The sequence below is a fragment of the Trematomus bernacchii genome, unplaced genomic scaffold (assembly GCF_902827165.1).
Source record: "Trematomus bernacchii unplaced genomic scaffold, fTreBer1.1, whole genome shotgun sequence".
NCBI classification, from domain to species: Eukaryota; Metazoa; Chordata; class Actinopteri; order Perciformes; family Nototheniidae; genus Trematomus; species Trematomus bernacchii.
Genome location: NW_022987602.1, coordinates 122,844 through 150,274, shown reverse-complemented (window position 1 = coordinate 150,274; position 27,431 = coordinate 122,844). Strand labels below are relative to the sequence as shown.

At 42.6% G+C, this 27,431-nt stretch overlaps 1 protein-coding gene across 1 annotated transcript in view; it reads right to left on the bottom strand.

The window, feature by feature from the left end:
• The window catches only part of fasn (fatty acid synthase), a 36,978-nt gene extending 9,547 nt beyond the window's left edge, over positions 1 to 27,431 (bottom strand). The window contains exons 1-28 of the mRNA XM_034130716.1: positions 27,305 to 27,431; positions 22,010 to 22,162; positions 21,593 to 21,766; positions 19,221 to 19,421; positions 18,994 to 19,116; positions 18,790 to 18,905; positions 18,528 to 18,662; positions 17,095 to 17,557; positions 15,862 to 16,049; positions 15,435 to 15,624; positions 14,992 to 15,086; positions 14,404 to 14,538; positions 13,473 to 13,676; positions 13,234 to 13,349; positions 12,497 to 12,672; positions 12,183 to 12,374; positions 11,995 to 12,075; positions 11,035 to 11,220; positions 10,762 to 10,941; positions 10,325 to 10,528; positions 9,082 to 9,398; positions 7,928 to 8,323; positions 6,999 to 7,163; positions 6,643 to 6,758; positions 6,024 to 6,178; positions 1,270 to 1,473; positions 1,007 to 1,157; positions 171 to 349 (exon numbers count right to left, since the gene is read on the bottom strand). Of these exons, the coding sequence (XP_033986607.1) occupies positions 171 to 349; positions 1,007 to 1,157; positions 1,270 to 1,473; positions 6,024 to 6,178; positions 6,643 to 6,758; positions 6,999 to 7,163; positions 7,928 to 8,323; positions 9,082 to 9,398; positions 10,325 to 10,528; positions 10,762 to 10,941; positions 11,035 to 11,220; positions 11,995 to 12,075; positions 12,183 to 12,374; positions 12,497 to 12,672; positions 13,234 to 13,349; positions 13,473 to 13,676; positions 14,404 to 14,538; positions 14,992 to 15,086; positions 15,435 to 15,624; positions 15,862 to 16,049; positions 17,095 to 17,557; positions 18,528 to 18,662; positions 18,790 to 18,905; positions 18,994 to 19,116; positions 19,221 to 19,421; positions 21,593 to 21,766; positions 22,010 to 22,162; positions 27,305 to 27,431 (5,122 nt within the window). The remainder of the gene's footprint in view (positions 1 to 170; positions 350 to 1,006; positions 1,158 to 1,269; positions 1,474 to 6,023; positions 6,179 to 6,642; positions 6,759 to 6,998; positions 7,164 to 7,927; positions 8,324 to 9,081; positions 9,399 to 10,324; positions 10,529 to 10,761; positions 10,942 to 11,034; positions 11,221 to 11,994; positions 12,076 to 12,182; positions 12,375 to 12,496; positions 12,673 to 13,233; positions 13,350 to 13,472; positions 13,677 to 14,403; positions 14,539 to 14,991; positions 15,087 to 15,434; positions 15,625 to 15,861; positions 16,050 to 17,094; positions 17,558 to 18,527; positions 18,663 to 18,789; positions 18,906 to 18,993; positions 19,117 to 19,220; positions 19,422 to 21,592; positions 21,767 to 22,009; positions 22,163 to 27,304) is intronic.

The following is a 27,431-nucleotide window of genomic DNA, read 5'->3' as shown; positions in this document are numbered from 1 at the left end:
GACCCATGGAAACCATGTAGTTATGATAAGATGACAAGAATGACTACAAACATTTAATAAAATAACTGTCACTGTGAATAAATAAACATACCGCAGTGAATGAGAAATCCTATCAGAGCTCATTATATTTGTCTGTATGACAGTGTGTAATGAGAGTGTGGAATGCTCACCGACTGTAGTGAAGACTTTACACTTCTTGCTGAGTGCGATGGCGATGGCGGCCTGGCCGACGCCCCCTGACCCTGAGTGGATGAGAACCGTCTCTCCGGGGCGGAGCCTGCCCCGCACCACCAGAGAGTAGAAGGCTGTGGCGTAGACCACCGGCACCGAGGCCGCCTGCTCCAGAGTCCTGAACACAGCAGCATCAGGATGTTATTAAACATTATATAGTATGGAGTATTTATGATGATGTGACAGCATCCATGCAGAAACATAATTGTATATTCAGAGGACCAAAAGGCAAGACGCTTGTTTATACCATGTGTAAGAGCAAATTATATAAGTACGAATCAATGTTTGTTTATTGAGAGGTTCTGCCGGAAAGGTTAAAACATTTTTTACCACAAACACAGCCGTACATGCAGAACACACACTGAGGTCTCGCTGACAAAGCTTAGTGATTGTGTTACCGAATGTCGTGTTTTGAATGCTAATTGAAGAGCTGATTTGTGTAACATTTATACAGCAAAATTAACAAACTAAGTGTTCAATTTCAAACATTCTTATTGAGACATTTTATTCAAAAGACAAGGATATCAGTGTGTCAATTTAGTCCAGCCTAAAGCGTTGGATTAGCCTCCATGATCACAGTTATGTAATGAGATTGCAGATGCTGTTGGAGTAGTAGGAGCACCAACATGTACTCATAATGTATAAATACAGTAGGCTATACCATCTTTGGAATATAGTATCTGCAGCTCTCTTATTCATGTTTATTCATGAAAAAAAATAAAGATGGTATCACAGTAGTAGTACCACACACATGCCCCCACACACACACACTGACCAGCTGGAGGGAACATCCCACAGGAAGCGTTTGTCAGCATCCACACATGTAGCCAGGCCTCTGGCAGGAAGCAGCCCCATCACACGCTTTCCAGCAGGGTCACGACCGGAAAACTCCATACCCAACATGCACTGCTGCAGGGCCAGGTCACCTTTATCATGTAGGATGAAAAGGAGAGGTAAGTTGTCTAATTGCTGGCACTACATGATGCGGTGGGTTACTGTGTGAGATTTCTTGCTGTGTGTCTGATTCACACTCTGTACCTGGAATAGCGTCAGGCGGCAGCTTGCCGGTGGCCAGCATGATGTCTCTGAAGTTGAGCGAGCTGTAGTAGACGTGACACAGCTGCACATTGGGGTTGCTGGGCACAAAGTAGCGGAGCGGGGAGGCAATCCAGCGCAGAGAGGAGAGGTCACCTCGAGTCAGCACATTGACGTAGGCCTGCTCCGTCACTTCTTCACTCAGATCTGTCAAGCAAAAACAAAGACACATGTTTCAATGGAACCATAAGCCAAATGGAATATCAAAGGGAAGTCATTTTGTTTTGCTTGGCATTAGGCTACACAGTGGTATGCGGTACTGAACAGTGCCATTGCAACAATTACATCCTACAGTATAAAGCCTCTCATTTGTACTTTGAAATGTTAATATGAATAAATGAATGAAATCCAGAAAACAGAGCTGATATCCTGCCACTAATACTCCTGAAATAATGAATAGTTGCCATCAAAGTAAGCAGGAATTGCGTGGATCAGTTGTCCGTTGTCACCAATACTGAATTATTTTAAACTTTTTTTCACATCTTTTCCTCAACAGCAACACCAAAAGTGTTCTGCCAATACTGATGTTGTTGTTCGACAGTACATCTGTTATCCAACTAACTGAATATAATGGTTGTAGTTTAACCCTTGTATGGTATTCGGGTCTGTGGGACACGTTTTCATTATTTAGCTAAAGAAAAATGATATGATAAATTATTTTTTCAAACCCACACTCAATGGCCTTGGCTCATTATCTGTAAAGAACCTATCAGAACACATTTTCAATGACCACCCACTGTACCCCCCCTACACATTTACATTACATAAAGAGGGTGTGTGTGTGTGTGTGTGTGTGTGTGTGTGTGTGTGTGTGTGTGTGTGTGTGTGTGTGTGTGTGTGTGTGTGTGTGTGGTTGCAACATTGTTGATAAATTCAAGCACCGACACCTGTCTGCTCTCACATTTCCGCAATATGTCTTGCGGGAACCAATCTTTATTTTTTTCACACTCTATCCAAACTGCACATTTGGGGCAAGACACAATAAATAAAGCTTCGCTAGTTTGGGTCCTTATCACAGCTGATCAAGATGGCAAGAGGGTCTTGCAAATGGTTCTGGAAGAGAGAGAACCATTTGATGATGATGTAGAGGAAGAGGTTTCAGAATGTGAGGATCACATTTCTGAGAATTCTGAGTCTGACAGTGACTTTGAAGAAGAGGATGAGATTGAGCATCAGCTAGTTACAAAAAAAAGACGAGCCACAGGACCAGCCGGTCAGTGGGCAAAAAAACGAGTAGCACTTTAATTCATGAATGTGATCTAACAAATGTAAAAGGGCAAATATTAACCATATATGCAGTTTATATTGCTTGTAATTGAGATGAAGTAAACATCTGTTGAGTATTTGAACATAAAATAGTTTGATAGTGTTGAATTGAAGCCCAAAAAGGCAGCGGGTCCACCAGACCCACGAACACTGGCTGAGTAACAAAAATATGAACACCACACAAGCAGGGCTCGAGCTTAAGGACGTCCCGTCGTCCCGGGGCCGAAAAAAATAGGGTCGGGGAGGATAAAAAATAATCTTGGGACGAATTTGGGACGAGAGTTAAAATAAAAATACCCTGATAACTCTACTACAGTACGAACGGCGATGAAAATGAAACTGACTGCACGTTTTGTGTAGCACACAGTTATTAAACCTCCTTGTCAACATAAACACACACGCACAAAACATTTAGCAAACCGCGAAACACACACACACACACACACACACACACACACACGTGCCCGCAAACTCCTGGCCCGCAAATTATTGGGTCTAGCTATGTACTGAGTGTGTGTATTTCGCGTTGAGTGATGTACAATGACAATGGCATCCCGTGGAGGAATTCTGCAATTGTTTACGTTACATCACGAAAACGCACAGCAGAACCTAACCCTGGAGCGCCGGCCTCTTTATTTACTAACTCCTCTTCATCCCCTATGGGTAATAAGGCTGAGATGAGAACTCTCCATCGTATTTAGTCCTTAGCAATATGCTGCGTCTCTCCCCATGTAGGGATGGGTACCGAGCCCCGGTATTAAACGGGCCCCGGGCCGGAATTATTAAAGACAGTGGTAGCGTTAAGCTCCGACGTTATCTGACTTTTTATCGGTAGTGGAGACATTTAAAACATATATGTCATGTATTATTGCTACATGAACATTATATCGCAGTTTTAGTTTCGCCAACTCCGTTTCTAATATGCAATAAGTCTACAAAATGCGTCTATGATGTATTTTCGATCTTATTTTCGATCTTTCCAATCCAGACGAGAGAGCTCTCTCCCCCGTCTGTGTGCGAGGGGGCGGGGCAGTTTGTAAAGGTCTCCTGACTGTGTTACAGACTGTCATCCTGGTTAGTGGTTACTCTGGGTTCTGTCTTCTGTCTTCAGGACAGAGTGTTGGATGTTTTTGATAATTGGATAGAACTTGATTGGATTCAATATTAGAGTAACTTTCTCGCTTGTGTGTTTTTTTTAAATATATTTGGCCTTTGTTTATGTGTTTGACTGATTTACTCAATTAAAAAGGTTGATGAATTATCATCTAATGATTTGTATGATGTTTTATTTATGTTAAAGGTCACTTTGAATGATTTTAACTAATGATAATGTAGAAAAACTAATATTTTAAATTCGGGACGGTCCACATTAATTTCGGGACGGCTTAGATTGTATTTCGGGACGGTTCCGGGAGGATGGTGAAAGAAGTTAGCCGAGAGCCCTGCACACAAGAGGCGCTTTCACACCGGAGTACTTTTCCCGTTTAGTTCCGATAGTTCCTGGGATTTTGCTTTCACACCAAAAAGAGAACTTAGTTCATGAGAACTTTCCCCCTCTTTTCAGTTCCTGCTAGAGAGCAGGTACTTTCCTGGGGAGGAAAAAGTTCCAATTTCTGATTGGCTGGGCGAATTGCAAACCACGCCCCGTAAAACTCGGAAAAGTTTTGTGAAGCCACCATTGTATTTGCTGGCATTAGCATTATTAGCATTAGCATTAGCCCTGCGCACCAACGGAGAGAGAATAACTTATGGCAACACAAAAAAAAACATGGGAGCGGTGGAGTGATGAAGCTACTTCTACTGAAGCCAGTCCCCAACTCCGGGGACGTTGTTTGCGGCCTGCCAAAGCAGAAGAAGAAGAAGTGACGTCAGCGGCTTCATTTGCCTAATCCTCCCTCAGGGACTTAGGTGTTGTGCACACGGGAACGTTTGCGTTTATGCACAGTATGCGTTTTCTAAAAAGTCTTCCGTTCACATGCATTCGTTTCATTTGTACATATGTACTACAGCGTTTCCAGCGGTCTCGTTTGAACAGAACGTGTCTGTTCAAACGAGACCGCTGGAAACGCTGTAGTACATATGCCGGGACTGTAAGTGGCGCTGTACTTCCACACGAGACCGCTCGAAAGTGCTGGACACGCTGTAGTACATATGCCGGGACTGTAAGTGGCGCTGTAACTTCCGCCACAAAATACACCAAAAGCAGCGAAGAAGACCCTGGAGCAGCCCGGAGCAATGTTGCCATGGCTACCCTTCTGTTTATGCCCCGCGGTGGATTTAGCCACATGTAGTAGTTCATGTAATTCTCCATGTCCACTTGTTGCTGATGGTTGTGGTAGAGGAGCTGTAGATGTTGCACTAACATATGTAGCATGGTCAGTAGCAGTAGCACTAGCAGTAGCTACTGACAGGAGGAAGTGTGTGTGGCGATTGCTGGTATTCAGCGGGATATAGTCATTTCCTCAGCATGTAAATATATGGATAAATGCAACGGGGAAGTTAACTGAAAGAAACCGAATCTGTGGATATTGCATCGACCGACCAAGAAGCACGTCTCCGTGGAGAGGACGCGCTCAGAAAGAGAGATATTTTCTACAAACACTGGGTGAGATCGCTCCTCTGGGACACGCCGGTCCTGTGTTTCCTTTTTTTGTGTGGATTATAGCCTGAATAGGCCTACAAACATTTCTCTTTTTGCCGCCGACGGGCGCAGGAGCAATGAACAATAATGGCCTGGATTAGGCAGTAAAGACAATGTTGGTGTATCGCAGAGCGGACTGTTTAATTTTGTTTGTGTTGTTTGGCTGGAAAATTGTCAATATAATGGATCAATGCATGAAATCTGACTCTGTTTATTTTGTTTAAGGAGTATATTAGGCGTTAACAATTCTGGTTTGCCTTTTATAATATTATTTCATTCAAGAACCCCTTGTGCGTTTAATTAACACAGCTATTTTTGATAGTTGATCGTTACAGATGGCTACTGGCCATGCTACAGCAGTGAGCAGGAGAGGTGGGGAGAGGCGGGGCTATCGCTATTTTTTCAGGAAATATTCGTATCCAGGTGATTACACGGACTCGGTTGACCCCCCAGAGAGTTTCGTTTGCAAATCTATCCACCTTGGGACCCGTTATCATTTGTGGGGTCCGTTTGTTACGGCCTCGTGTAAATAATAGGGCTATACGCAAGAGAAACTATGCAGATACAAGCCGTTTTGTCCTCGTGTAAACGGCACCTTATTCCGGTGTGAACGCGATCTGCTCTTTAGTTCCATGGGGGAACTAAGTGCTGGGAACTAAGTGCTGGGAACTAAGTGCTGGGAACTAAGTGCGGCAAAGTACTTGGTGTGAAAGCGGCTAAGGGTTAAAACAGTGGCAGAACCATATCAATCTAACTAGAATATATGAATATGAGATTTGATATTAGTTACCTTGAGTGATGAGCTGGTGCCTAAAAACGCCCCACTGTCCGTCTCTGAACACGTTCATCACCAGGTCCCCCCCCAGCACCGACTGCATCGACTCCTGACCCGGCTGGAGGCTCGGTGCTGCTGAAGACTCATTCAGATTGGACACAAATGCAGAGCTGGAATGAAAAAGAGACCACAATACAGAAAATTATTACATTTACCCAATATGTATGTTATGTATGTACTGTAATGTTAGTAATTTTATAATACACAAGGGACACTAGTAATCCAATTTAAACATGCGTCCCCCAGAATCTGTGTGCAGTGCCACTAACTGACTAAACAGCTAATTCAGTCAGTCAATTACTAAATTATTAATAGCATGAGATAAGTTGTTTCAATTTGTTATGTTTGTATGACTGAAGTGTCTAAATGTGTGTTTGGCTGTATGTGTGAGGAGGACCCTAATAAAAATAGCCAATACTAATGCTAGTGCTAATGGGGATCATTATAAGCTCATTATAACATATAATAAGTAAAACACATGTGGAATCAATGTTTTATGCACTTACAGTATACAGTCTTAAAGGTAGAATTCTGTTAACATAACAAAAGTTGTAATGGTAGAGATCAGTCTTACCGTATTCGTTCGCCCCCTGGCTCCTGCCGTAGACAGTTGACCATTCCCACAATGCCACAGTGGGCTTGAGAGGCGGTCAGCCACACTGGGGTGTCTGATGGCTCTGCCAGCTTCGCCTGCAACACAAAAACACACAGTTACATGATAAAATAAGAGAAAATGAACATTTATTAATTCCCCGTACGATAATTTGGGTGTCATAGCAACAAAAGCAACAAGAGTAAAACACACAATAGGACTGTTTTCAATGTATTTGTTTTAATACAAACAATGTTCTACTCCTTTTAACCTGACTCGATGAATAAATAATGGTTGAAAGACACTGGAGGACATATACAGAAGCATTTTAAACTCACCTTGAGTGTTTCCACCCACTTGTAGTCAGTGCTGTCCACAGGCAGGAAAAGGGGCTCTTTGACAGAAGTTTGACAGCGACACAGAAAGAGGGCGGAGCCATAGAAAGACTTCCTGACAGTCACCAGGCTGAGAGAGGCCTCAGAGAACACCTTCTGCCATTCAGCCTGTGAGGAGAGGGAGAGAGTATCAGCAGAATATCAACACACACTGACACACTCAATCTGAGGTTAGCATCGCCGCTCACTTAACTAAAACAAAAATGGTTTCTTTGACATAGATTGACATAATTATTGAAAAAATTGCTACAATTTTAGAGGTCGCATCATAGGGATGTTTAAAAAAAAAAAAAATGGAAATGTACTTACTTACTATTTTTCTGTTTAGATCTTACAAAACTCAAGTCTCTCTTCAAGTCATATAAATACAGAGGCCTGGATTTCTGCAGGTCTTTAAAAAATGTCTGGGGTCATTAATCTGTTATAACATTTGAATATCAAAATATACATTTATGATATCCAAGTTTTAAAGTAAGCCTTTTATTTGGTTTGTTTTAAGATATAATCTGCACACTTTTGTATACTTACTCCTGCAGCTAATGTTTGAACATATAACGTTCAACTCACATTTATAGAATGTAGCAATAAGATAACAAATACTACTAGAGCATATTATGAACTTTTAAAGCTCATTTACTTTTTACCACTAGAGGGCACAAACTGTCCTTTTTTATTTAATTTAATATAATTTCAGCATAATCGAATAGAATACCCTATGTTTAACATTTCAGCATGTTACATGAGTTTAAATTCTTCCAAATAAAATACAATTTGAGAATACAAAAGAAAACAGGAAAAAAAAAAAGCAGTAGATATAAAAAGGTAGAAGGGTAATGTTATGAAGAATTGATTTGCACATTGTCTCCACTAACCTGTGTGAGGAGTCCTTGCTGGGCGTTGTTCTGAGCGGTGCTGGAGAGGAAGGCGACCATCTCCCCCAGAGTCTCCCCCTTCAGCAGGGTGTGGAGGAGAACGAACCCCCCCTCTTTGGCTCCAGAAGCCAGATTTGCCACCAGCACTCCAGGGTCCGTCCTCAAGGGGCCCCAGGCGTGGTTACACACCACGAGGTCTGCTACTGCGCCTCCAGGGGCCGGGCCTGTCATGGGGTCCCACTGAGCTGAGGCCACTGCCATCTCCTCCAGAGTGGCCTGGTGGGGGATCATGAGGTCAAGTTGGGGCGCTGTAGCAGTGTAGTCCACACGCAGCATGGGCTGGATGTGGAGCAGCGATAGAACGCGGGAGAAGAGCTGCCCGTCACTGGAGAGAGCCTGAGAGGGGTCGGGAGGTGAAGAGGGTTAATACTAGATCGTTAGAGACTATCATCCTGTGTCCACATGGTGTCTTTTCTGAGAGACAGCATCTTTTTTAAATGGTTTCTTATTAGGAGAGAGTACATAAGTCTTTTTTCTAAGCGCACCAACATTTTTATGTGCCCGGTTTGATCACTTCTATTGGTTCAAAAAAGCCGCGGGTGGAGTCGTAGAAATCGTGGGAGAAGCCTGATTTTATGTCTTTCAGGCCAAAACTATCATAACAAAGACCCAAACATGTTTTATAGGCTTAATTTAACCATGAGATCACATTATTGCAGATCTGCTGTAAGCTAGCTAGCTAACGTAGTTATTTCAGATATACTGACAGAACATTAGAATAATGAACCAGACTAACTCTGCGACAGTGACAGACAACTTTATAGTCCTGAACTGCAACAAGTGCTCCGAATCCATCTGTGTGCGTCACTTTTTACTGTCCCCTGGTTTCTGTTGTGTTTTGAGCTCCTTTCAGTGTTTTGTATTTGCAGCGTTTCGATTATGCAGTGCTTTTGGTAAACGCTACGAATGGAAGTGTTTAGGGCCGTTGAAGTGCCTTTGCACCTGTCGGCCACCCTACTCTCCCCGAGCCCCCTGCCTGCACCTTTCTGACAAAAATACGCTCTGTGGACACAGGGCCTAAATCATCAGTCATCCATTCTGCATCTACATGACTTTTGTTTTCTGTCAGTTTTTAATCTGTTACACAGTCTTACCTCCAGGACTTTGATCTTGCCGGGCATGCAGTTCTCCAGGGTAGTGTCCAGGCAGTGTCTGAGGGGGGGGTTGTCCAGCAGGCCCTGCAGCAGCTCGTCCTGCAGCAGGCACCCCCGCTCCTTCTCCACAGTCTGCTGCAGTTCAGAGTGAAGGTTCCCGTTCAGCTCCAAGCCGCAGAGCAGGGCCAGCAGCCGCAGCAGGCCTGGCTCAGAGGGCTCCGGGCTGGGGAGGGGGCCCTCTGACTCCCCCTGCAGGCCGGGGATGGACAGCTTCACACCATGGGGGGCCAACTTTCGCTGCAGTCTTTGTATTAGACCTGGATGCAAAGAGTGGGGAAAAAGTCTTAGGAAATGATGTGGGAGATGATACAAAAAAAGGAAACAGGTTGAACAAAATAAATAAAACCAACAACTTACAACAGTTTAATAAGGCCACATGTTTTCTATAAGTTTGAGGATTAGGTCTGCTGTTGTGTAATGTAAACTTCAAGTTGTCATAGCAAATACAAATTTCAAGAAAATAGTAAGTAGTAGTCATTTCCACGCAAACTCTTCCCACCTATGCATTCATTTGATCCAACTCTCCAACTTGATCAATTTTTTATAAAACCTAATTGGAGTTTGAGAACAAAAACTTGGTTCCAATCTTTGAGGATTTTGGTTCTGCCTATCAGTTCATAAATATACTTAAGGCACTCGATGGATGACGCTGCACAAAGTGATATATTCCGTTTTTTTTGTTGTGTCAGCACCATGAGAAGATTGGTTGCAAAGGTAGGAGGCCGTGATCCACGGACTGTTCTTTAGCGAAGCAACTGTTGTTCATTGTTACAGTAGGAAGATGAGAAAATTGTAACAACTCAAATGGCACCTATTAAAACTAACTTGTGAATCATTTAATGAATGAAAGGATTACTATTGAATTATCGTAGTTAATAACATTAACTGTATGCAATTAGTTGATATCCTATGAATATAAAAATACATATGCATACCTATTGTGAATTTGAAAATTAATTGTGTAAAGGGTTTTAAAAATATTTGTTCTTTCTGTGAAATAAGCATATGACACACTAAAAGAATAGAAATTAGGAAAATGTATGGTTCCCATTCCTATAAGTTATGTTGTCTTGATTATTGTGAGGTCATCATAACAAAGAAGTGTGAAGCGATGTCAACTTTGCATTGCCTCACATAAGAAATAACAACATTCATAAAGCCTTCCTGACAGGTGTATCTGTACCTTTACAGAGCCTCAGCTGCTCTGCAAGCTTCCCATTGGACGTCAGGCACTCTGTGTCCACGTAGGGAACAAACACAAACTCCTCCAGGGTGGGGGGGCTCTGCTGCTGCTGTCGGCGGGGGGCCACAGTGGCATGCAGACCGCTGATCTGGACTCCACCGGCAACAATGTGGTCAAGGCAACGGTTTACGTGGACATCGGCAGCTACGGGAATGAAAGAGATAATTAGTTTAAGACTTATAGAAGGTTAGCACGTTAGCTCAGTTCCAACAATTTAAATATCTGGACACAAAAGAGAGGAATTTATATTTCTAAATGGCATAGGGATCTTTCTATATACGTTATCTGTTTGTATCTACAGTTTAACCTCTAAACACCACTTTTTTACATTATTTGGACATGATAGAAACCATTTTTTCATTAAAGTGAAACCACACCTTGTTTTCCCTCAGCGTCGTCGCAGACCTTCTCCAGATGCAGAGTTGGATCGATGCACACGGAGCGGATCCTGGTGGGCAGACGCAGACTGCGCCCTGACAGCCCCGCCACCATCATCTGCAGCATGGTGTCCAGAAAGGTCACCCAGTTTCCAGACCACTGCAGCTTCCCACTGTCTCCTGGAGGCAGCCAATCACATGACGGTAGCCAATCAGCAAAAACAATATAGAACACCAGAGTGTTGGGTTGATAAATGAAAAACAGACACACACCTGCATTGTTGGATTCTAAGATTCCTTGGAAGGTCTTTCCGTAGTCGTATCCGCGCAGTCGCAGCTCTTTGTAGATGTCGTGTGCGGTCAGCTTCATTTTGGAGTCACCGGCGATGTAGGCCGCTTGGTTTTTTATCTGACTGTGGAATGAGTCAAGGGCTGCATCCTCCAAGATGCTCACCTTACCTGAAAATCACAAGGGATAAAGAGTAGAAGGAAGGCAGAGGTTACTGGTGAGACTGCATTTTGAAAATAAAAAGGGGGGCAACAAAAGGATAATTTTCAAGGATTATTGCAGTTTATACACAGAAGCAGACCCTGATGCCTAGGTCGACCTCTTGTTATGGATCATCTCTACAAGGGACTGACGTTGATTATCATTGTCATTGGAACTGCTGGTTGAGACTTATATATCGCTGCATAAACCCCCATTACTTTCATTTTGTCCCATTGACGCATCAAATAGTGATCAAAGAGGATAGGAGTCATACCTGACAGAGGCATATGAATACTATGTGGTGAAGTTATTATAATGCAGGCCTAAACAAAGAACCATATAAAGTAAAAAATGTAATTAAAATAAAATTGGATCATAAAACGTATGACGGACATCCTTATGTGAAAGTAGTCCTAAACCTACAGTACATCTATAAGTAAGACAGATATTGTCTAGGATTTTGAGGCATCAAAGACACACATGCACCGATTATTGGACTCAAACCCGGGTCCACTTTATTGGGGAATGAGCCACTGTACATGGGCCGCCATTTCTACCAGGTGAACTATTCAGCCGCTCAGTGACACAACATTTGATGTTGAAAACACGACATAGACCAGAAGTGAAGTTGAATAAAACCCACATTTCTAAATCAAACATTAAAATTGAAAGAAGTCTGGTCTGTCCAGAAACTCTCCTGTGTGTTTGCACTGTCAAACAATGCAGGTTGAAAATCTACGTACCACTGACAGCCAGGTTTCCATTCTCTGAAACCTCAAACTTGTTGGTGGCAGGCATGAGGTGCACCTTCAGCTGGACCGAGCCTGTGATGAACAGAAAGGTGAGGAGAGAAAAGAGACATTACAGGTTCATCATTACATCCTAATCAAAGACCCCCCCTCAATGCTCACACCCCCTGCTGTGCTCTCACCGCTCTTTGGCAGGATGGTGGCCCTGTGGATGGTGATGTCCTCAAAGGTTACAGGGGTGCTCTCCATGACAGCGCCTAGGCTTCTCATCAAGGTACGCCAAGCCAGCACCAGGTAGCCCGTGGCCGGGTAGAGGACACGCCCATCGATGCAGTGTCCAAGCATGTAGTAGTCTGGAGACTCTGGGTTGATGTCTATTTTTGGTCAAAGAAGGGTTTAAAATCATGGTCAAATTAAATTCTAAAGCACCTTTTCTTAATATTAATATGACAAAAGAAAGCAGAACTAGTTTTTGACCCAGATGAGAATTTCTTACCGATATTATAGACAATGGCAGAGTTGGATCCTCCTGAGCCTGAGGAGAAATCCTCGGCCTTGGGAACGTCCCAGGTCTGGGAGTGGTCCCACTGCAGCAGGGGAGAGATCAGAGGGGTTCCCACCGGCACAGGGTACTTCACCGCTGGGCAGAGGCTGTTACTGTCCACGTTGAGGCTGAAGAGGAGCATTAAAAGATTCTAATATTAGCAATCTGAAACTGCTTCCAGGAAAAAAGAGAAGCAAATTGACCTCAAATTGTTGTTTTTTTATGACTCAACAAGATAGTAGTAAGTTAGGTAAGGTTGCAAGATGTATGCCTTTTTTTATTTTAAGCCTTTTCTCAAATGTTTGTGTTTTTGTCTTATAATGTTATCTATGCCAACTAATTGAGAAATAACTGTTAAACTTTGTAATTATATTTATATTTTCATTATATTTTGATTTCCTTGAAATGTTTGTATATTGTGTTGTTCTCATAGTATGTATGATCTACTTATGCCTGTATGCTCAATAAAGTCTTTATATTAAATGATAGATAATTCTCTAATAATACACAAATTGACATTTGTATCTATATTTATATATATTTAACATAATTAAAATGATCCATATCTGTATATATCAACACCTTTGCTATTCCTTGCATGTTTAATTTCATTTATTTATTATTTCTTGCTTTATGATCAAACCATCACCATGTGTTCGACTGAACATTGAAGTGAGGCGTTTACTGACCCGTTCATGTAGATTTTCCCAACGTTTGACAAGAAGAACTCCAGGTTGTTGGCGTGGCCTCTCTTCATCAACGGGAGGATGGAACATGTCTGCTTCAAGCTACGCTTCAGGATCGCCTGTGCAGAAAACGAGCAGGAAACATGTTAAGTGAATCAGAACAGTGGCAGTCTCTGTAGTGAATGAACTCTATAGGACTACAATTCCCATGGCACAAGGGTTCTGTGGTCTTGGTTGCGTACCTGCAGCAGAGCGTGAGGGGCTATCTCCACGGTCACAGCATTCTCCGGCACCAGGCTGAGGCCCTCGTGGAACAGCACGGGGCTCACCAGGTTGTTGACGTGGTAATCAGCCGAGCTGTACAGAGCCAGAGGAGAGTCCCAGTCTGCCTGAGGGATACTGGTGCTCACCCAGCGGGGGGAGCGCAGCCGAGGCTCCTTGATCACCTTCACACAAGAAGACATTTTACATTATTTATCAAAAGAGTGGAGCAGCAATGAGTCCAACTATGTTATTAGATTCCTGAAATGAGGTATGTGGTTAACACAAGCTAAAGGGATTTTCTAGTTTTGTTCCACAACATAAAATACATCAATAAATACCCCACTGGTGAATGTCTGCAGCTTTTACGCGTCTTAAAAAAGGTGTTTACTAACAAGAAACTATTAAACGTCATCACACCAAACGTTAGCTGCCTTTAGCTTAGTGGTGCTGATGTGCTAACTTTTTACTTCTGGCAATTGCTTTAATGCCTCAAAAAGGTTTTTGGTTAATATGTGCAGATTATCCTGCTTAACAAAATGTGTTAAGTATCATAAACGTTTTGACATATATTTTGTTTTCCGCAATATTCCAAAATCCAAAGGAAAAATCCCATTGGCTTTTTGTCGAGGAAGCCCTTGTGTTGCCTACTTCCGGGTTGGCCTAGAGAAATAGGACATCACTTCACTACTACTACTATTATTTTTAACTATATGCATGCTTTTTGACAAATATCTGAATTTAAGAGATAATATTCTGACATGCCAAGAATCCAAAAAAAGAAAGGTTCTAAATTAAAGCAGCCAAATCTTTCATCATGCTGTCTTTGCATGACGATAATAAACTCTTAATGAGAATGTCGAAGCAGAGCTGCACTGTTGCTCACTGTTGGAATGCAGCAGAGCTACGTACCTTCTTCAGAGCAGCCAGCAGGGTGGGGGCGATGGAGGCCATGTAGTAGGAGTGGAAAGCGACACCAGCGCTGCGCACCTCCTTTGCAAACACTCCCTGCTCTTTCAGCTCGGACACAAACGCAGTGATGGCTGCCTGATGGAACACACACAACACAACTGTCAATACACAACATCCTACACCTGGGAAACACTAGATGAGTGAAAATCAATCTTTCATTAGAAAATACAGTTTCTATTGTTCTTCTAAACCTGACATTGTTTTAACAAAGTCCAAAGCATTGTTTTCTGTGTAGTTATGTTATAGCTGTTGACAAATTACTGTATTCTTCTTCTCCTTTTTCAAAAACGGTTTACATTTTCGAAGCAGTGTTTCTAAACTTAGTATTTAGCACCAATAGCATTTTAAACCTAACGTTATTCTTTTGTACATAACGATAAAGGTACCAAGTCTTTGTTAAGCACTGCCTCTAGCGGTCACGAAGAGTTCATTGAAACGTATTCACCTCAATAGGTTTTGTTCAGTATAGTCAGACTGTGCATTATTCAGGTTCTCTGAGTGTTACCAGGTTCTGAAGGAATGTCTGACCTGAGGGCCGGAGATGGTGACGGTGTCCTCAGCATTGTGGCAGGCAGGGACCACTCCCTTAGGACACTGAGCTATACACTCCTGCCACGTCAATCCTGGAACAAAACACATACTAATGTAAAAGATGTGTACAATCTAATAAAAACAAATACTAAGTGTAATTCTTCAGAGCAGCCAGCAGGGTGGGGGGGATGTACCAGTACCAAAAGGGCCATAACACAAGTTGTTAACATAAATCCAGTTTATCTTTGAATGCGCTGTTGCAACATCCGACAGATTTTGAGAGAGCAGGTCACATATTATCAATAAGAATGTAATTTGACTGAAAGATTTTTTAAATCCTGACACCTAGACTATGGCGATTTTCATTTCATGTAAGACATTGTGCATATTTCATGCAAGCATATTTTAAAATATGGAAAACAATCCCAACTGTCTCTCACCGATGGCAGCCATGCCTCCTGGAGGAAGGTTGGCCTCCTTGATGCAGCGGCCCCTCCAGTAGGCAGCCAGCAGGGCCTCAGTGTGGCTGAGGGAGCCGTCAGCGTAGCCACAGGCCAGCTCTCCTACAGAGTGACCCACAATCCCATCAGGCACAAGGCCCAGCTTAGTGAGCAGGTCGATCTGAGCAATCTGGAAAATGCCACAAAACAAATGTGATTATTCCCATAGTTTCTGTATTTTCTGATTCACTACAGCAATACAATTAAACCTGCTTTTGCTCTATATCAGTTCCATTATATTAATATTAAATAACTTATATCTAAATAAAAGTAAAACATATTTACATGAATTTCCTACCCTGTAGTCTATATCAAATGACATATATTTGCAAAAGTTCCCACATGAAACATGGCGTCTTTACTCTACCTGTATGGCAGCCAGGCCAACGAAGGCGTGAACGGTGTCTTCAAAAGTGGCCTCGTCTGCGTCCATGAGCAGGCTGGACACCACCAGGCCGGTCTCCTTCAGAGCCACGTCCGACCTCAGGATGGACTCTCTGAAGTCAGGCAGCTGCATGAGGCTGCGGCCCATCCCGGCCCACTGAGTCCCCATACCTGGGAATACAATATACACACTCACACCTTAGCTCAGCAATATAGCATTTCCTTATAAAGACATTCACAATCAAAAGGCCATTAGACACATGACATTGTTTCTAAAAGGTACATATAATGGTTGATATTTTCTACACAGTTCAAAATAAGTGTGTAATGCTTTGTTTCACACAATTCTCCCAAAGGTTTTTGAGATGTTAGACTCTGTTCATTTGTGATACTGATAGTATATATAAAAAAAAAGCTATTTTGGACCTATGCAAACACTGAATACCTCCAAACTGAAATTGATTTTCACTACACAGAAAAGGCAGATACAATTATACTGAAGTCAAGCGGAACACTACGAATATGGCGACAAAGCCAGTCATGTCCTGGCTCTTCACCTCGAGCAGCCCTCAGCATCACAACACATTTCTCAGAACTATGACCATGTGCATCCTCAAAATCAAGCTTCCTTTTAGATCATACTACTCCATAGCCTTGTTCGTTGTTTATGTTGTTTATTTTCATATTGATATGTCTTACAAGTAATGATCATGTTTCCCCACAAGACAGCATGAGCTTGTTACATCCTCAAGTTTGTCCACAAGACAGATTAAACATATCCAAGTCAGTGCATTCACAACATTCCTGCACGTCGAGCACAGATTCTCCTGTCATTTGTCTTTGATCTCAGGCAGTGCAGTGGGTAGTTGGAATGACTAAAAAGTGTCCTTTATGACGCATACTAAAGATCTGATGTCTTATCCCGCCTGGTTGGACAGGAGACATATCAATAAATGTTGGTTTATGTTTTTTAGGGAGACAGTTCAAATGTAAATTAAAAGTAGCATGGCAGTATTGTTTGCTACTAAAACATTCATTCTGCTTTCAAGAGTAGAACAACTGGAGGGCAGGTGATTTTAATTTCAATGTTATGTTTGGTCATCCGTATATTTATGTTTCTAAACATTTTACTTTCAGATGCTGAGTAAATAGGATTCTGTGCCTTATTTAAAAAAACATTTGTAGAATGAATAAATAAATGAAAGCATTACTGCACCTGAGCAGATGTACCAGATGGGCCTGGGGGCGGCCTGCCCCTGCTGCACCTCGGTGACGTCGCTCTGAGAGCCAATCAGGGTGTAGCCTCTGAAGGGCATGCTGGAAGTAGGAGCTCCTGAAACCTCATTCAGCAGAGACAGGAAGTTGTCATCAGCAGCGTGTTCCTTCCCTTTTTGTAGCAGCACCTTCACTGCCTCCTCTGTGCGGCCACAGGCCTGAAGCACCCTGGGTAGTGTCCTGGGCGGTGCGGCCGTGTCAGTTGATTTCTCCGCTGGACGGAGAATCACGTGAACATTTGAACCTCCGAATCCAAACGAGTTGATGCCTACGATGCCGCCTCGGATGGGAATGGGCCGGTCGACCACCTGAATCCGACCGTCGCTGAGCGCTGGGATGTCCGCGTTCGCACTGTTGTAGTGCAGGTTGGGGGCCCAGACTCCTCGCTCTAGAGAAAGCACCACCTGTGTGGCAGAGGAACAAATATAACAATTAAGAAAAGCAGACGTGATACAGAGCAGCATTTCAGTGTTGCTGAGATAGCTCATTATCAATAAATTGACTGGTATCATTTTTCATATTTGTATTATATTGTGATCAAACTATTCCTGTTTTGATTTTGTAACTTTTTCTTAATTTGTCATTTTAAGCACTTTGGGCTGCTTCCTTTTATGGAAGGTGCTATCAAAATAAGGTTATCTTTTGTATTTTTCTGTTTAATTGATATCTGCCTTTCTTCCTCTTTAAATGTGGCACATGTACCCTGCAGTTAGGAGGATGAAATGACATACTGTAAGGGATGACATATTTGTTGGATGACCCGGAATTTAGCATTGCAAGGCATCTCTCGATAAAAAAAAACAATTGGATGCATTGGGTTTTTAAATATGGCAGAAATAAGATCTGTTGAAAACGCTTGTTTATAATACTTAATTGCATTTCTAAGAGTGCTTTTCCAAATGCTCAAAGCACTTTACATTAGATATTACACATATCAGACATGTAACAGTGAATACAAAAACATGATGACATTGGGTACTCTCAGTTAGTCACTTGTTTACGACTTGTAAAAGCTTCAGAAGTGGGGTATACACTGATTAATTTTATGTCATAATACAAAACGTGAACATCTTGTCAGCTTGTGTTACCATAGATCTTATTTTAGGCATCTTACGAAAAACCCATTAAGGAAGAAAATGACTTTGAGACAAGCGAACCATATAGCTGAAGTGCCGACTCATTTCTGGGTTTAGGACAAATTCCTGCACCACTCTATAGTAATTTAAGTTGGCTGCAGAATTATTTGCCTAATAAATTAAAATAGCAGGTTTCTCGTCCCACCTTCCATTGAAAACATTAAGAATAGGTAAAAAAAACGTTCACCCAAAACACATGAATCAAAAATAAATCCTCTGAGCACTCCTTAACTCTCACCTTAGCAAGAGCAGACAGACCAGAGGCCGGTTCTGGATGGCCCATGTTGGACTTTGTGGAGCCGATTAGCAGGGGCTCTGACCTCGAGTCACAGAACACACTGACGATGCCGTTCACTTCCTGTGGGTCCCCAACCTGCAGAAGGAGAGCGGAGATTACATGTTGTGTCGAGTTGACTTTTGCTTTCTCTTTTCAACTATCCGTCTGGTGAGGCATGACGAGCACTGATCACAGGCGATGTGTGTGATTGGTGTGCACTGACCTTGGTCCCTGTGCCGTGGGCCTCCACATATTCCACCTGATCAGGAGTTATATTAGCTGCCTGGTAGAGAGAGCGAACCAGCCTCTGCTGCATCTCACCTGAAGGGAAGGTCACACCTGAGGGACAAAGAGGACAAGTATTATAACTATACACATCACATTATAACAGCTTGGTGACTGTCAGGCGGTTAGCGTGCACCCTCACCCTGCTCCTTGTATCCATCTGTGTTGTTGCCAGCGTTCAGCACTGTGGCGTACACTCTTTTAGCCATCGAGCGCTTCGTCAGCAGCACAGCCACTGCTGCCTCAGAACGGCAGTATCCGTTTCCTGTCCAACAGATGAAACAATAGAAATGATGTATTGGTATACAAATACATGGTGAATAGAAGAAAGTAAACATGAAGAGCTGAGACTCTGCCTCTTTATCTCACCTGATGCGTCAAAGGACTTGCAGGTCCCCTCAGGACTGAGCATGCCCAGCTTCATGAACTGCACCGAGGTGTTGGGCTTGAGCAGCAGGTTGACCCCCCCCACCAGAGCGGCGTCACAGTGGCCCTGGCGGATCCCGTGGAAGGCGTTCTCCAGAGCCAGCAGGCTGGAGGAGCAGGCCGTGTCGATGGCAGTGCTGGGGCCTGCAGGGGGGAGAGGAGGGGGTTACAGCTGTAGCATGTCAACTGTATCACTGGTGGTCCATAGAAATACTCTGAACTGAAAGATATCAGGCCACTTGGTGGCAGCATTGGATCCAGATGTGCATTTATGTAGCAGCAGGGCAGGTCTACACCTTAAAACAGCAAATTAAAAAGTACTGACACTAAGAGAAGATATAGAACAGTCCAAACGTTAATATATTCAAGAGTTAATGATACTAGTTGATCACCCTTACTGTACTTAAATACAAAAACAACACTATTAATAAGTACATTCCAAGAGTCAAGAAATGTACTTTCCATGTGAATGATGCAACTTAAGTGTAAAGTCTAGGATGAGGAGGCCACATTAAAAAATGAATGCACAGCATGGAAGCAAACCAGGAACAGACAACTTGTTTTGGCATACAGGCTCAATTCCAATTCCGGCCCAGCACTTTCTCCCTCCCAGCTTCCACTCTGTCTGCGCGCTCGTGTGCAGGGTCCACCACATTAAGTGCCGTTCCAAACCAACAAATGGGAAGTGGGAGTTATTAAACCCTCCAACAGGAAGTTATTCAACTGTCCAACAGGAAGTCTGTGGCCGTTTCTCAAAGTCGAGGAGGCTTGCTTAGTAGCACATATATGCTGGGCATTTAAACAGTGATTCGACGCCACTCGATGACGTAGTATGCTTGAAATAGTGGCTCTGGAGCAGCTTTACTCGACATTGAGAAACGGCCAGTATCTGTCCTGACCAACAGCTGCCCTAACATGTGCAACGCTGTTTGTGTCCCTCGTGCAACACACTGTGTAGAAATTGTTCCGTGCAAACATTAACATGTCTACCTTATTGTTGGGAAAATACTGAATGTTCTCTTGTTGGGGGCGGGAGTGGTTCAGTCTGTAGGGGATTGGACTTTGGACCGAAGGGTTGCCGGTTCACGTCCCCGATCGGACCAAAAAATACGGAGTGTGGACTGGTACTGGAGAGGGGCCAGTTCACCTCCTGGGCCACTGCCGAAGTGCCTTGAGCAAGGCACCTAACCCCCAACTGCTCACTGGCGCCGGCTAGACTGGCTACCTCTGCTCTGACCTCTCAACTGCATGTGCATGTTTGCATATAACTATGTGTGTATTTGTATGTATGTGCATGTTCTAAAAAGTGTGTACTATATGACCTGTATAAAAACGCATGTGTGTGTACGACAGAGTGGAAACTGAATTTCCCCCTCGGGGGATTAATAAAGGTCCATCTTCTTCTTCTAATATCAGAGTAGCACATGATAACAAAGGCCCTACGTAGCTGTGTACGTAACCGGATGTATGATTACCTAGAAGAGCGTCAGGACACACTGTTTTAGGCATATGATAGCTATGTGACAACGATTAACATGATGATTCAGCCTCTATGGAGATAGACATATGACTTTCATGTTTGTTGCTTACGTAGGCCTTAGCTAATCTGAACTAAACCTTGAATACTGCTTTGAACCGGTATTCTGCATCTTGTGACTGTAACACTCTCTTGTATAGAAGCATGTCAAGGACACTATTCGGGGAACTATTTGTCCCATGCAAGCCTTGCGTGTGATGACTACTTTCCATTCTTGCAAGGATAATAAATACATGTAACCTGATATTGAAGATCAAGCCGGTGACGAGTGATATTTTTCTAACACTTATTGAAAAAACCGGTTTAGACATTTTATATTGTCATACAGTTGTAAACAACTTGAAGGTTACATTGTATTTAAAACATTTTAAATTAGGATCTTATAAACTTGTGTCTATTCTACAAAACAGTAAATGTATGCATGATATACTAATACTGGTTACAAAAAGTGACGTTGTTTCTGTTTCTGCCTGAGAGAGGGAAGATCGTCCAAAAGCTTGCCGCTGTATTTACAACCTCCAACTTAAGGAAGGAGCCTCTTTCAGCCTAGAGTGTGAATACAGACATAACTCACTCTGTCATGAAATCTAAGAGTGTAGGAGTCGAATTGGAAACGGGCCAGTTTGGGTTTTGGCACAAAATTCCCTATAGAGAATAGGACACCATTAGAGTTTGGTGAACAAATGATAACAAATTCCTGATTAGAAGAGTAAAGTATTACAATTCTCTGTCACATTCCCAGTTGAGTCTGTCGGTGTGTGTTGCTGTGTGTGCGTACCGCTGAAGTCGAAGAAGTAGGACAGTCTGTTGGCCAGCATGGCGCGCTGGCAGCCGGTCATGCTGTAGCCCAGCAGCTCCTCTGGATCCCTGCTGAACGCCTCTCCAGCCTCCGAGCCGCTCACCCCGATGTAGACCCCCGTCTTACTGCCGCGCAGAGCAGCTGGGTTCAGTCCTGCGTCACAACATGGCATTGTCTTTAGATCATACACTCTATTTCATCACATAGCCTTTTCTTAGATAATCTCTTAATAACTTAAGCTCTGTTTGAAATGAAATCACAGAGGAAATACAAAAGTCACACTTCATCAAGCAAACGATTACTGTATTGCTTTCCAACCATTTCTTCCCCCTTTCACTAGAATGACAGTCGTTTTTAATTTTCAGTGCTTGTCCTTAAACGTTCTGTTTTCCTGACCTCCATCTACGATAGACTCGTAGGCGATCTCCAGCATGAGGCGGAGCTGGGGGTCCATGGTGTTGGCCTGTTTGGGGTGCACTCCGAAAAAGGCTGCGTCAAAGTGGCTGATGTCCTTCAGTTTACCGTTCCTCTTTGGAAGACCGTACAGACCTAGGAAAGACAAAAAGAACACAAAGTTAATATGAAACAGAATTCCTTGGGTGGTGGGTAATGTAGCCTAGACAGTCGGTATCAGAACAAATGTTCTCGGGGGTGTGGGACCAAGCGGCAAACTCTGGGGCAGAGTTTGCCCATAAGGAAGTGCCACAAACTTATGGGCTCAGAACAGTCTCATAATACACACATGCACACAGAAGGATTCACACTTGTATTTCATGATCCACAAAAGGAGTCACACTTGTATTTCCGGATCCACACTTGTGTTTTTCAATGCACACACAAATGTGTTCCGTTTCATATTCATGTAAATAAAATCCAAATACAGAAAAAAGTTTTACATATGTATTTTTGATCCTCACATATTTGTTTTCCGTTTAAATCCCCTGCACCTACAAACACAACCCGCTTTCTGTGCATGGATCGCTGTGCATTCGGGTGTGGGTTTTTTGAGACTCCCCTGACGGTCACCCGATTCGTACTTGTAATTTTTTCTATCTATAGCCAATCAGATGTCTCCTCAATTCTAAGCCAATCACATGAGCACGCCCCCACGAGGGTAGATTTCTTGCGTTCATGACGTAGCGCTGGAGCTGACAGGTCCATGGAGCCTGCCTGCAGGCGCTAATCTCAGGACACCTCCACTCTGAGTACATTGCCACTTTCCGAACAGGAAATGCACGCAAATACAAGCCTTTATATTATTAAGGTACAGCGCCACTTTGAACCATTAATGAATTCTTGTGTACACAAAAACAGCAGGCAAAACCGTTTTAAATGTGTGTTTCCTGTATGTCGAATACAGCTGCTTTATTTATGTCTGTATGAAGTTGTGAGTGTGGAGGGAGCAGCTACAGGTTAGCTTAGCCTAATCGATCAGTGCACTACGAAGCCAGTGCTAGACAGTGAACTGTCAACGGGGGGGAGCCCCGCCGGTCATTATCGGCCGATATTCACTCTTAATAGTTTGATCGGTGCTCTCTATAAAGGCCGATCAGGAGAGCTGGATCTGATCGATATGAACATAAACTCGAGTGAAGTTTTAGCGAGCTGCATGAGAAACTGACGGGCTGTCAGGAGAGAGGGAGGGAGAGAGGAAAAGAGGGGATCCGTTACTCCCGTGTTATTAGCCATATCTGGTCATAGTCCGGTAACACACAATTACACAATTCTTATTCTTCTTCTTATTATTATTGAAACATGACCGGTAAGTTTCAAATTTGTCCGGTAAAATAAATTCTGTCCACCCTGCTCCGGACAGCGCAAAATGCGTATATGAAGTGTCATGAACGCAATAAATCTACCCTCGTGGGGACGCGCTCATGTGATTGGCTTAGAATTGAGGAGACATCTGATTGGCTATAGATAGAAAAAATTACAAGTACGAATCGGGTGACCGTCAGGGGAGTCTCAAAAAACCCACACCCGAATGCACAGCGATCCATGCACAGAAAGCGGTTTGTGTTTGTAGGTGCAGGGGATTTAAACGGAAAACAAATATGTGAGGATCAAAAATACATATGTAAAACTTTTTTCTGTATTTGGATTTTATTTACATGAATATGAAACGGAACACATTTGTGTGTGCATTGAAAAACACAAGTGTGGATCCGGAAATACAAGTGTGACTCCTTTTGCGGATCATGAAATACAAGTGTGAATCCTTCTGTGTGCATGTGTGTATTATGAGACTGTTCTGAGTCCATACAAACTGCAGTTCATCTATTGGCCGGTAGAAGCAGGCTGTAGAAGGAGGAACTTCCATAGACCCCCATGTTAAAATGCCCAACTTTACAGCAGAAATAAACATCTTTCTACCCCTGGATGCAATACAAATTATTCTGGATATAGTTAGATTCCACTTTCATGACAATGGATTGGGGAGTGAATTTTTTTATAACACACCCCTTTTAGTTATATTAGGTCTTAAAGTTTTTGCATAAATTAGGGCGTGGTCACCTTGAGTGACAGGTCTCTGCGGTGACTGCTGCTTCTAGCTTTCTGTTCCTCTGCTAGCTCCGTTAGCTCTGTTAGCTCTAGGATGCTACAGGGGCTCAGCTTTGAGGCTGATCCGGGGAACACAACTTGAACTCGGACGTGTTTGTTGTGTTGGTGCTTGGTGGAGTATTCTTCATTTAAATAATCGGACTCATCTTATGCCGCCTCAGCTCAGATCAGGCTGGAGCAGGCGGGAGTTAGGCTCTGACGTCACTGTCGAGACGGCAGCGGCCGACTCCGCCTACTAAGGGCTTCTCAGCAACTCTGCAGAAACCTATGGGTGACGTCACGGACACTACGTCCATTTATATATACAGTCTATGTGTGGGACCCACAGTAATGCTGGGCTTATTAATGGACATGGAAACAGTATTATTTTGTAAAAACATTTGTATTTTGTTGTTATTATCTGATATATGTTCACGCGCAATAGCAACTATTTAGTAGGTAGCAGAAGCTGCAAATGCATCATTAGTAGACCTAGCCGACATTATGCAGCTACGTTGCAGTGATTCGCTTATGTTTCTGTATTTTCACGTGGGAAAAGCTGGTAGAAAGGGGTATAAAAGTAGTGACACAGGTGTATAAAGAACATGTAAGTGGTAGTTCAGATATTAGATGGTTATCTCATTGTTATGTTGTTTTACCGGTTAAATGAGGAGTGTATCGTGTGAAACAGTATGTCACCTGTTTGCTAATATGGACTAATGCCAGTAGTGTCACCGCCTTTAGCCAAATAATAACTAAACAGGTTATTTGCAAGCAGAATGTTTGATGGTTTGTTTCATCAAAGTTTAGGAATTGACTTGAATGTTATTCAGATGCATCATCCATTAGACCAAGTAAAGTGCTTGTGTGTCTGTATTTTCAGAACAAAGTACAGCTATCTTCCTAAACGTGCTGCAAAATCTCACTCTCTATCTTACGTATGCATGGGAATATCTTCAGCCGCACTAGCCTCATATGAATAAACATCATAACATTTAGGATGCTCTATTAGCTGCCTATAATCTCTAAATGTGGAGGGCTAACTGCTGGATTGCACATAGCTTATTGTAGTGGCGGTCTTTTTAACTTGGATAATAGCTACTGGTTAATGCAGTGAACATGTCATCTTCAAAAAAGAATGTTCAGCAGAGTGAAGGATCACAATGCTAACCGTATCGTAATAGTAGTTTCCAACACAGCAGTAAAATAGTCCATATTCAGGTTTCTTTGAGCCACCTTCACTGTGGCACTGGGCTTGCTAGAAGCTACTATGTGTCTTCTTGTTTATAAGACTACTTTTGGCTTTGGCTGCTAACCAGTTTTCCTGTGCACATACTGTAACCGGCTTGCAGCATTTCTCATATAGAAGTGATTTACCATTTTATTTGTGTTCTGTCTCTTTGCAAGGACCCCTTCAGGCCATTGACCTGTGCTGGGTTTCACTATTGTCCCTACTCTCCCAAGATGCCTTGTGTGTGGTCTCAGCTGACCCAGTGCAGCTCTTTCAGCGCATGAATGTGTGCTTAAGATGGTTGCCAGGATCTAAGGGATGGGTCTTTTATTCACAGAGAGGAAACAACTGAAGGGTAGTGAGGGAGGACTGGAAAGAGTGGAATGTGGGCAAGGGTGTAAAATAGAAAAGTAAGAGAGAGAAAACCAGCTGCTCAATTCTCAGCACTTTGTCTTTGTCTTGCTAAACATGTTAATCAAGATGGGTGACCAACTAGCACTCACTGAGAGCTAAACTCAGCAAATGGCTCAGCCTCATCTGAAAACACACAGCCCCCTCATTCATTTGTATAATGTACCAACGTAAAGGGCTCTGGGAAAAAAACAAAGGGTTGTTTGGCAAAAGTTGGACCTAATTCAACTTCTGCTGCCAAACAAAATAGCGTCATCTGCTATACGCTGCATTATCAAACATATGCAAACTCCTAGTAGATCTGCTTTAACACTTACAATTAACCTACATTTATAACCATCGGATTTAAAATGACAAAAGAAAACTGATTAGAGGAACTTCTAATTACTGTCTGGTTTGGTTGCAAAATGGCTCACTGATGATCAAATGTTGGCGTTTGTTTTGAATAATTTCACCTTTTTTTGCACAGAAACTCTGTCTGTTAAGACTTGTATCTATTCAATAGTTCAACATGTATTGTTTTTTATTTTCCTTTCATTTCAGAGCCTGGCCAAACTTGTCTCTAGAGCAGCTCTGTAACTGCCAACAGATAAACAGGTCAAGTTTAAATCTACACACAGACGGCATAAATCAATCAATCAATCAATCAACAACTTTATTAATCCCGCAAGGGATTAGCAGCTGATGTTTACAACTTCAGCTGCTGAGATAATAGCTGCTCTGGTGACACGGGGGAAATCAGCTATCTTTCAAAGTGAGCAGAAGAGCTTTCTCTTATCAAGGAGATAAGAGGCCATCGTAACTGTCAGAATGATGTTAGTGATTTGAACAATGATCTATGTTGGCAACTTACACTACACAGGTGATGATCCTAAGAAGTGAATGTCATTCTTTCTTTATTATCTAGTTTTACATTATTTCTTCTGCTTATGTTGTTGTTTTAAACTGTACTACATTGTGAATAAAACAGTTTTGGTAGTTGTTTACTTTGGACAGAAACAGGCTAGTTTTCCCCTGCCTTTCTGTTCAAATTCAGTGTTAATAAAAAAAAAAGTACATATTTGTGTTGTCTAAGAAACGTGATGGATGTATTTTAATCATCATAAAACATATGCAAAGATTTGTTTTGAACATTTCGAAACATGCATTGTTTGCATCAAGGTTTGGTGTATGTCATTTTAAACTCACATTTTTGGCCTTTAAAGATATATATCGTAAATTCTCCCCTCATGCAAGACATTACAGGTAAATAGAGTTTATGTTTAAATATGAAAAAGAGTCATTTTGAAATGCTAACTTTTGGTGAATTTAGGAGAAATGAAGAGAAGATCCTGTCGTTCTGTAGCTGCTGTTGGTGTGTGTTGCAGATACATACAGAAAGTCTTTTTTTCCTTTTAACTAACTAATAATAATAACTAATGAATTCATCCAAACGGACATTCTTTCTTTTTTTAGAAATGCAGTTATCACCCAATCAATCAAATAGATCTATCTTTATGAGGTTTTACCTGGTGTCCACCGCCGGTCGTCCTCCGTCACCATGTCCACACCGTTGATGAGGTTTTCCCAGAATTCCTCCAGGTTGTTGGATTCGGGCAAACGGCCCGATATCCCTGCTATGACTATATCATCCAT